We start from the raw sequence: 11214 nt of genomic DNA on the forward strand, positions 1-11214 counted from the left end.
CGGAATGCATCTACACATCATTGTTTCAGCTATTTCCAGAGATTATAATGGTGACATGTCATCAGGAGCGTCTTTTTTTTTTTTTTTTTAATTGTTGATGTTGGGTTTGTTTTTTTTTCAGGCCCTTCCCATCAGTAACCTTAGTGTAATATTATTTTCTATTATGAGTAACTTTGCACTTCTAAACTGGGACGTAGGGAAATAGCAAAAGCTCTGCAGGTGCAGGGAAAAAAAAATGCTCAAAGCAGAAATTTAACAAAACTTGAAGTTTTTCTTTTTCCCTTGCAGTATCTGCTTTATATTTTGTGGCATATTTCCCAAGCCCATCAGACTGTCAAGAGGGAAATTTCTTACTTTAAAACATTTTAGTGATTTACTGTCTTAGTTAAAAATCTCGTTATCCTACAATTTTCCTTTGTAGACAGAGCATGAAGAGCTCAGGCTTTGTTGTGGACATTAAACATTTCACTTGTAGCTGTGGTGCAGTTAAGTTGGACTCCCAGGAAGACTTGTTCTTTTCTTATTTTTGTACACGTGTCCAGTTACATCTTAAGGATCCAGATACTCTGTCAGCAACTGAATACAGTTACAAGTCCTGATTAGAAAAAACACCATAGATATTCTCTGCTACTCTTAATGGCAACATGCACTGCTTGTTGATGTACTTTGTAGATTATTGATGGGACTTAGGTACTGACAAATTAGTGAAAGGAAAAAGCAATCACCTTTCCTTCCCCATTCAGTTTTTCTAATTAAATAAAATAAAATAAGATAATAATAATTAAAAAAATATTAAATGCATCACCTTTACACAGCAACATCCCTGATGGACAGTTTCTACAAATGGCAGGCACCTACAGCTTAGGTTTCTGCTTCATTACATTCAGGTAGGGATGCTCATACTGAGGAGGTGAGGCTTTTTCCATGACTACCTCCTTGCCCTTCTAATATGAGTGATAGGGAAAGGGGCATGGAAAAGCCCTACCAATTCAAGCATTTAGGAATAATGAAACTACTTCAACACATTGACCTACATTTGAGTTATAAAGGTAAATTCGTTATTGATCTAATTTATGTGGCTCTCTAGTATTTGGTAGCCCACTTATTTTTTCCACAGGATGGCTCATACACACAGAAGAGTGCACTGGGAATTTTCTTAGTCCTGCATCACTTGGCTAGAAAGCAGTAATGCTATTTTCCATTCCAAATGTATGTAATTATTACATTTTCATAAGCATCAACAAACAAGGCAAACTGTCCCTGAACAATCATGCTTAACAGGACCATCTCAACAGTTTGTTTCTGCAGCATCCAAGGCAACATTTAGAAAAGGCTGAAGCCAGAGTACTTTGTTTATCTTCTTAAAGCTGACCCCTGCAGAAGGTGCAGCATTTAAGCAGTTATGCCACAATTAGTAGAGGATGTGCACATCTAGCATGCAGATACAGATTTGTAGATAAGTTTGAGACTGCTTTTAAAATGAATTTAGCTCACAACTATCAGAGTAAATCACACCCCATGAGATCAGATCAGCGTTCCACCTAACCCAGCATGTATTTTCTCAATCTTTGACCATTAGCATATTCTTGAAGAGACTGAGTGTGCAGGAAAGTAATCTTTCCTTGGCGTAACTTTCTTTTTTACAGCAACTTAAAATCTCCCTGAGTTATTGGATGCATCAGACCATTGTTTAACCAGCCCCTTGTTTTAAAAAAATAAAAATAATAAATGCTTTTGTTCCCTACCACATTCTACAGCAATACATTTCACGGTTTGACTTTGGGCTGCATGAGAAAGTATTCCCATTTGTCCCTTTAACCCTAAACAACTAAAACATCATTGTGTACCCACCAGTCCTCATAACTGCAAGCCAAAGGCACACTTTACTCTCAGTCTAAGAACAGAGCCTGGAACTGTGACTCAAAGGCATGAGCCCTGTTCCTCACAGCTGACCGGCAGCTTCTACAAATCATGGTACATCAGCCACAGAGATAACAATTACATCTACCCAATATTTTATCAGATGAAACTGGATTAGAGGACACCCCTAAAAAAGGCAGGAACTGAGAACTGCAGTAGGGAGGTAGATGGTAGGAATAAAAGGGCGCTCTCTGTTTAATTTAGCTGCATACGCTTCAAAGGCAGCAGCATCCCCACTGTTTCTTCATGAAAATACGCCACTCGTATTCCACCATTTTGCAGAGACATTTATGTCAGGAATTCAAATGACAGAAGCGTGGAAGATATCATGTTCAATATTTTGAAACTTAAGTGGAAGTGATGCTGAGTTAGCACACTGACGTCCTCCAAGAGATGTCTATTTTAAGATACTGCAAGGCTGAGGACTGGGGCTCAGACACTCACCTGTCTGAGATCTTACTAAAAAAAATAAAGAAATGCATAACCCATCATTCTCATGTGACAAGTATCTTGGAGCAAGAGTAGGAATCATCTCAAAATATTTAGAAGGAGCAAGTATAATAGTGTGGAATGCAGAAACCTGCAAAAAGCTCTCTGGAAATCTAGGAAAGCTGTACTACTGCTGGTGGGTCTCTGGGCATGTATTTGAGACAGTTCCAGGTGAACAGGAAATCAAATCAAAATGCTGCTTCCTTAATTATCACTCATCACAAAAGGTAAAAAGCTGGGAAGGTCAGTAAATCATCACCAAAGCTGGAGGCCGACAAAAAAAAAAAAAAAGCAGTTTCAGAACAGCATAGTGTTGACAGCAGGCAATAAGGCTGTCTTGGAACAAACACATTTAATAAAGGCAACAGATTAAAAAAAAAAAAAAATCCACAAACGTGTAAAACACTCAAGTGGCAAGTCATTTTAAAACAAGTGACTGAAGACTAGAAGGTACCATGGAGTGGAGCAGCAACCGAGCTGCCCGCAGGGCGGCTGAGCGCAGCGACTCAAGATGGCGCTGCTGCCTCACAGCTGCCTCGTCATCCTCCGCTGCCAAGGGCACCGGCGGGGCTCCCAGCCGTCCTCCGTAGCTCTGTAAATCACCAAGCTTGAAATTTATGAAGGTGAAGACGAGGTTGGGCTGAGCATCTGCATGCTTTAAACCGTCAGTAACCGAGTTAACACCCAGTTCCCAGGTAATTTCTCACAGGGCGGTCCAAGCGCACTGATGCTTCTAATCCCCGGTTTAGAGCTAACAGAGCAGGGATTGAGCCTTGTCCTTCTCCAACCAGACATAAAGGAGTTGAATGACTTACCCTCTGCCAGCCTTTGCAGTAATACAAGAGCTGGCAGTTCAGAAGACACCACCACTACATCTTCGTAATTGTTTTATTCCTCCTTGCCAACCTCCCCGCAGCCACTAGCTCAGCCTGGTGCGCGCATTGCCACGCACCCCATGGTGGTGCTCATTGTCAACGCCACACAGCCCTGCTCCAAACAGATCCCCACGGTGCGGTGGCTAATGATAGCTGCAGAGGCTGAGCTACTGACATCAGCGAGGTTAAGGGGAGAAAAATCTAATTTAGGCAAGAACTAGGAAAACCACTATAAAAATAAGCAGGTTAAGAATTCCCTTTGTATTCCCTCCATGGCAAACAGGCCCTGGGGCACCTTTACCCACATGTATTGCTCTATAAGTCAGCTTCACCGTACAATCAATCACCACATACTCTGTCCAGACAGAGCATCGACATTGTAGAAGGCTCTTTATACAGCCAAACCAGCAGCTTTTTGGTCAGTCAGAGTAACCTGGTGTTCAGCAGCTTGGGGGCTATTATCATAACAATGCAGATAAGCTATGGCTAGAGGAAGAATTACTTTCCCACATCACCCTGCCATACATCCACAGGATCCAGTTACCAGACACAACGAGTGTTCTGTACTCTTGACTCTTTTCAACAAGAAGTCAGATTATGACATGTGAACACCAAGGTATTTGGAGCCCCAGAACCCAGCTCCAAGACGTTTTTCCACTTTAGTAAATACACGCTGCTGCTCCCCTCCTGGGGTCACATTGGAGGGAGGAAGAGGCGAAAGGCAACAAGTCTCAAAGCACTTCATCGGTAAACAAGATCCAATTCCTATCTCAATGGTTCCAGGACTGCAGGCAGTTTACAACACATACAGGTGGCTTTCAGGCTGGGAAGAGGAGGAATTCCAGGCCTTCAGAGACTTGGTGTAGGACCAAGCAGTCCAGTAGGGTCTCCATTTCAGTGTGGAAGGCAGATCCATTGCTCACAGTCTGTTCCATTGCAGTAATAAAAGGGTTGGGAGCTGTCAGTGCTAGCAGCCAACATTTAGCAAAACACTGAAGCTGTGCTCATACACGCAGGTATAATTTACCTTCCCTGCCTCAAAAACAGTCTGGGATATGTCTGGATAGGCAGTAAAACCATTGGGTCCAGCTACATATCAAGCAGAAAGACTCTTATGAAACCTCAGGAAGGGAGGAGAGTGCAGCTTGCATCTGAGACAGTCAGACAAGGTTGAGGGAAGAGGGGGGGGAAACAGACTTCAGTGTGTTATGTTTACAATTCAAATTAAGGTTTTTCTTCCCTCTTCCCCCATCCCTCTTCCTTCTCTCCCCAGTTTCCTATGAAGAGCCTCAGCAGCTGGAGAGTGTGATCAGGGGATAACTTAAGACACAATATCTGCGTGGCCTTTATAAAAAGGAAAAAAGTGTCTTGTGTTCTGGAGTAAGGAGTGGGAAGTCTCCTCCTGCCATTTATCTGAGGAAAGCTCAGTTATGATGTCTGGCTCTCACTCCAGTGATGAGCAAGGACTGGCAGAGCCAGGAGAGAAAAAGCCTGGCTTACACCACAGGTATAACCCACGGATGTGGTAGGAACCTGTACAGGGGAGGTTGAATTTGAAGCACCAGTTTAAACAAAGGCTTCCTCGTTGGGTGTGCCGTTGATTTTGAGGAAGAGTTTGGCATCTTCATTCTTCTGCTTCTTTTCTCTCTCTAGCCTGCGTCTGTAGCAGACCAGGTAGATTGGAAGGCAGAAACCCAGTAAGCTCACACCAAGCAAGCCAACATTTACCTGCAGGAAGACAGACAGAACAGAATTAGGCAGGCTAAGACGACAGTGACCGAGCCACACATGCCCACGTGTCAGAACCCAGCCCACGTCACTCAGCTACAGGCAAACCAGGAAACGCCCTGCTCAGTGCATTGGCAACAACCTCCTTTGTATTTTTATTTATAAAATACCCAGAGCACCGTGTGTATAAATTAAATACTCTAAGAGTCTGTTGCTCTAGATCATGGCTGCAGAAGTCTCTTTTTTCAACAGAAGAGGTGTGGCTGTTTAAGGTGGGGTTCTTTTACACCAACATCACTGACTTGAGAGCCATGGGTTGCTGGAGTGCGGATATATGCACATGCAGCCTAGAGACCAATAGTCTCCAGGCCCATCCATGTTATAGGTTCAATGAGCTGTGCAGACACCCTCAGCAAAACACTACACATTAGCCCTACCCACAACAGCCACTTGGCTTCCCTGGCATTAGCATCAGCAGAGCAAAATTTACTGAACTTCAGAGCTTATAGGTCTCAAGAGCACAGAAAATTTCTATTACATTTGAGGGCCTGCAGATTCACTCAGTTTTACCTTACGAATTTCGGCTCCCCATGCAAACTGCTCACAAGAAGCACCTGAACAGCCTTCTCCCTTCCTCCCAGGAAGGGGAACATCCTAACGGTTAATGACGTTCCCTCCCAGGGCCTCATTACTTACACGCAAAAGGGTCTCCTGGATGGCACCAAGGTAACAGCAGACTAAGGGACATGCAAAATTCTTGCTGTTTATAGCCTTGGTCCATGCACAGGAGTGCTTTTATTTTCAAAGAAATGAGCCCAAAACATTTTCGCCACCAAGCCTGCATATTAAATTTGAGAAGAACTTGCCCAGAGAGGGTCTCCTTCCAAAGGTCCTGTCAATGCCATAAACAGAGGCTGCTGCAGAAGGGCGAAAAGGGCACTGATCAGCGACTGCAACCCTGTCAAGCTGCCAAACTGAGTAGAGGGGTATCTGTCAACAAAAAAAGCAACAGCATTATTATACGTCACCTTGACTGTTCACATCACCCCGATCAGGTTACATTCCCAGCAGACTAACACAACAGAGCACAGTCCCGAGAGAGGCATAATACGAAGAACAACTCTCTCCTGGACTTATGCACAACTCTCACTTATTCTAGAGTTTTTAGTTTTACTTGGTGGTGAGCACAGTGCTCTCTAGACCAGAATCCATCTGGTGATGGGGCCAGAGGCTTCCTCTCCAGACCATTCTCATCCTGAATTCTCAGACTTAAGAAATACCAGATCCAGCACTTATTTTGTTTTGCAGTTGTACCGTAAGACAGATGGAAGTGCTTATCCAGCTACTACTCCTGTTGCAAAGGGAGAAGAGTGTTGACATTTACTAGTTAAAAGCATGGCCTCTTTATCCAGATGACAGCATTTGCAGCTATGCAATCATTTTCATCTGGCCATAATAATTTGCTCCCTTTAGAAGTGAGTGAAACCTGCACAACAGGTTAGCGTGTGTTTTCCTTTTTAGAGGACAAGTCTGATCCCATGTCAAATTAAACAATACTGTTGACTGGAAAGTGCTGAATATCAGATACTACTAATGGAAAAATAAATCTCAGGAACAGTCTAACATCTGTCTCTTTTCACAACTGAGCAGGGTTTATAAAAGGTCAGGTTAAACTAAGCTTAGAAAGAAAAATGGATTAAAACCTTCCAACACTCGAAGAAGTCACATTCAAACCAAAAATACCTCGCTCCAAGAAGTTGGAGAGAGTTGCAATGGTCAAAGAGGGTTAGTTTACATACAAGCTGATATGTACACCAACAGGCATTTACTTTGCCCAGGACAAATATATTTTGCTTCTAGCTGCTATGGAGCTGAGAAGTTATGTGTTTTTGAAGCAGAGCCTCAGATGGATTTCCAAGTCTGGATTCCCCAGACACTGGGACCAAAACCTTTCACAGACGGAGCCTGGGGAGCCCCATCTATGGAGATATTCAACCCCCAAGTGGATGCAGTGCTAGACCTGCTCTAGCTGACCCCACCTGAGCATGAGGGCAGGACTAGATGGTCTCAAGAGGTCACTTCCCACCTCAACAATCCTGTGATTCTCTGAAAGAAAACAGCTTCTTTCCATCCCTCTGTCCAGCCAGTCAGGACAGAGGGGCAGAGCTGTTTTCAAAACGAAAAACATTGCTTACTAAGGAAGAGAGCATTTAGATTCAGCTATCGATAACTTTGATAAGTTGGAAACAAGATGCGTGATCCATCCTGGGAACGGGAGTAGGCTTCACTAATGGCATCTTGAGCAATGCTTTACCAGTGTAATTTCAGAGCAGACCAGCAGCAAGGTACTCAATTATGTTAATGTTTTACCTGGACCCATGCACATAGCTACTCATTATAAGACAAAAAAAGCCTTGAATTCTTACAATATAACCTCAGTGTCAATAGCCTAGTCTCACCCGCAGCCCGTATACAGCTGTGCCTGACTCCTCACAGTAGCTATGCCAAAGGGGTAAGCTGTTTCTGAGCAGGGAAAGCATCAGCTAGGACTTCAGTCCAGCTACTGGCATGCCCAGCAGTGGCTGGGGAAACAAGTTGCATCATTATTCCCCTCTGACCGCAAAGACTTCACTTCCTGATCTCCCTCTCACCTGGGCAGCTTGTCACCCCAAACCAGTTTATCTGGCCAGCCACATGCTATAGGTGAGCAGAGACTTACACAGCTGCGTAGAGGCCTCCCACCGCTGAGTGGATGAATCCTCTCACGATTGTGTGCAAAATGAAGGAAAGAATCTGGAAAGAGAAGCAGAAAGCGTCAGGTGCGAGGTGCCAAGGTGTGCCAGACCCCAACACACAACCATTCCTTAAAGGTATTCTCCTTTCTAGTTCAAAGGGGGGACTGAGCAGCACAGAACCTAAGCCTGAAGGTTGGCACAAGGAAAAAAAAAATGTAGATGGCACTGCTGCAAGGACGTGTCCCCAGCAAACAGGAGCCAGGGTCATGATACTGGTTTTTTATTGAGCCCATGGCCAATTTAGTTAATTTTCCACAAGTTATTGCAGACAATATGCAAGTATGAGGAGATGACGTCTGCTTGCCTACGTCATCAAGGCATGTTTGAGTATGGCATAAAATCACTGAACTCCCCTGCCAAAAACAGGTGGTGCCACAAAATAAATATTTTAACAGGTTTATAATCCCACGAGTACCACTGGGCATAGCTTCTGATGCAGAAATAACCTGCTGTATACATCGGCGTCACGCTTCTTACAGCAAATTTCCTGACAGTCAGCAGCTTAAAGCAAGCCCAGGTTAAATGCATGGGCACTGCTAAGAGGATCTCAGTAGGAAAGTATTTGTGGTTACAGAGCTCAGCTGCACAAACTCCAAGTGGGTATAAACTGCAGGTCAACTGACGTTTTAACTGTAGTTGCTTCTTTAGGTTATCTCCAGGTGTGTAAACTGCTGGCATTCTTTGTTTCAGCATTAAGGTTGGGGTTCCCAAAGCAGCACAGAGGTCTCCCAGTGGTGCCAGCAAGCCCTCCTGCCATCAGCTGGTTCTGCTGCTTTGCAGGAGCTCCCAGCACCGTCCTGTCTAGCACTTTGCCAGCCCCTTCAGCACACCCATCTGTTTGATCTATTCACCTGCAATGGTAGATTAGGAATGAGACAGGTGATTCCGAATCCAACCAGCAGGACATTTGTGAATGCAAAGGCATTGGTGGCATTGGTGATTTTCTGGATCTGACGATCACGTTTTTTCTTTTTCTTTTCACCTCTGGAACAATAGCAAAACCCGTGTTACAAAAAGCACTTCCAGCAGCTACTGAAACTCACAGCAAGATTCTCCACGTCTCACATCAACTCTAAACCATTTGGCTAGGGGTCTGGCTAGGGAGATGGTGGGATCTCCATCAGCAGAAACTGAGGAACATTTGGGCAATAACTGCTGTTGCTGTTACTTTTACCGTTACACTAGAAGGAAAGTCTGAGCCTCCTTGCTACAACTTAAATTTGCTCCTCTTGACTGATCTTAGTGGACATGGAAGACGCTTTCCTCCTTGCAATTATCAAGTGATCAAGTCTTCCTTCAGGCTCTGTTTTCTATACTGATGGACCAATATTCTTTTTGGTCTTCTATCACAAAACACAGGGGGGGCCTGCTTTGTGGCTACATGTCCCGAGTGGTGCACACTACGCACTGCTCAGCGTTGCTCTCCTCGTTCTCTTCTGAGCCATCATCACATTCTTTCAGCCGCCAGTCCATGATGTACCCGATCACAGGTGCTGTCAGCAAGCACAGCAGTTGTAGCACCCCAAAAATGGAAGTGTAGAGGCTCACTGCAGGAAAAAAAATAGGTTTTTAAAAAAGTGTCAGTCCAAGTAGTACCCTAGCAGTCCTCTCCTTGCTGTGAGCTCCAGCTGCATCTTCTCCTGCTCAGAAGCTCCAGCAAGGACAAGCCAGGCTGGGAAGGTGAAGTCTAACCCATTTTGTGCAGAATAGATGAGTTTGGAAATGTGTACGTGGAGGGAAATCTGCAGCAAAAAATAGAGCACCTGAGAGCAATCATTAAAACTTGAAACTGATGAAAATTCCCGACGTGTTAAACATGGGACAAGTGTCTACACGGCTCTCTAGGGGAAAGCTGATGCCAGCAGACTTAGAAGAGACCCTCCCCTGCTGCTCTACATAGTTCCCCCACCCCACAATGCTTTTTCCACTTCCTCTCTGCAGCCCACGTGAGGGATTTGAAGGCATCGCACAGAAGGGCTGGTGAGTCACAGCGTACCACAGCTCTGAAATAAGGATGTGATTCTGAAACTGCCCATCTCAGCACAGAGTCCTCACAATTTACAGCACTGTAAGCAAAACACAGCCAAAATGAATTTGAGTTTGTCCCTCACGACACATTTCTAGAGCTCTCCAAAGCATTACAACCATGACTTGTACCAAAATCAAGGTGGTAATCGAGAGAAGTTCCCGACAAGCTTTTCACTCCTATACAGTTGTAGCAAACCCCATCAGGGCTGCCTCATGGTGCCCAGGCCTGGCACCAGGTTACCCCTTCCTGGCTCCAGCTGCTGGCCAGGTCCTTGCAAGAGGAACTTCCAGCTCCAACCTCTGAACTCACATTCCTGCCCCCCTTACCTCCAGACAAGCAAGCCCTGATGTGGCCTCACATCCCATCTCATGATAACAACTGCCGGAGCCAAAAGAGACAGGTGGCATCACCCTCTACAAACACTCCTGAAGCTGATTTGCTCTTGTCTGGTTATTTTTTAATAGAGGGTAAGAAGCGAGTCACGCTGTCAAGCTTTGTCTCTCCATGCTATTCTGAGCACTTAATCTTGGGCTCTAAACACCGAGAGCAGAAGCCAAATTCAGGCAGGGAATGAAAGTTTATAGGGACAGTGAGAGAAGAGAAGGAAGGATTGTGTTTGCTACAGGAACCGAGTTTTCTCAATTTATCAATCATCTTAAAAACTGTTCTTTCCTCAGGATGAAAGAGAACAATGTCTAGCAAATACCAGCAGGTACGGCAGAAGTAGAGCAAACAGAAGGGGTTCGTACACAGGCACAACCCTTTACATCCACTGTTGTACATGTCATCACCTCAAACTATCCTGAGCAAGGACCTCATCACAGCCGAGTCTTCCACGCACCCTGGCTCTACAAAAGGTCTCCGAATATTACCAGGTTTGGAAGGAAGGTGGCAATTTTTGAAAGATGCAGTGAAATTTCAAGCCCCAAACACAGCAGCTCTACTCTCCTGCCTTCCTACAACAAAATTAAGCAGTCATTTAGAAGGCTGCTGAAGGCCCTAGCTTCCCCCCTCCATCTTTTGGGGGGCTGCAAAAGACAAGCAGCCACAGGCTGACTGCTTTTTCTACCTCTAGGCTTCACAGCAGGTCCAAGTCACCGTCCTAATATGCACGGGAAGCAGGACTTCCAAGGACACAGTGCCTCACTGCAGCTTCAAGACTTCACACACACTGATTTCCCCCATGTCCTTCTCTCCTGTTCTGTTTCCAGGTATATTTAAGTTCTCTTTGACCATAACAACACTTGCAGGAGTGACTCAACCCTCTGCTTCCCTTGCTGAGTGCTCCAGAGAGCAGCTGCAGGTGGGGGGAGCTCTCTAAATAAATCACGTGCAAGTAAACAACAGCGAGGGGAGCGAGAAATCGGAGGAAGAAGCA

At 44.9% G+C, this 11214-nt stretch overlaps 1 protein-coding gene across 1 annotated transcript in view; it reads right to left on the reverse strand.

Moving 5' to 3' along the window:
* Window positions 1-2717: 2717 nt before the first annotated feature.
* The window catches only part of SLC43A2 (solute carrier family 43 member 2), a 28785-nt gene continuing 20288 nt past the window's right edge, over window positions 2718-11214 (reverse strand). Inside the window, exons 10-14 of the mRNA XM_082776050.1 lie at window positions 9216-9354; window positions 8659-8791; window positions 7732-7805; window positions 5879-6002; window positions 2718-5012 (exon numbers count right to left, since the gene is read on the reverse strand). Of these exons, the coding sequence (XP_082632176.1) occupies window positions 4851-5012; window positions 5879-6002; window positions 7732-7805; window positions 8659-8791; window positions 9216-9354 (632 nt within the window). The 3' untranslated portion in view covers window positions 2718-4850. The remainder of the gene's footprint in view (window positions 5013-5878; window positions 6003-7731; window positions 7806-8658; window positions 8792-9215; window positions 9355-11214) is intronic.

The sequence above is a fragment of the Aythya marila genome (assembly GCF_965140915.1).
Source record: "Aythya marila genome assembly, chromosome: 20".
Classification (NCBI taxonomy): domain Eukaryota; kingdom Metazoa; phylum Chordata; class Aves; order Anseriformes; family Anatidae; genus Aythya; species Aythya marila.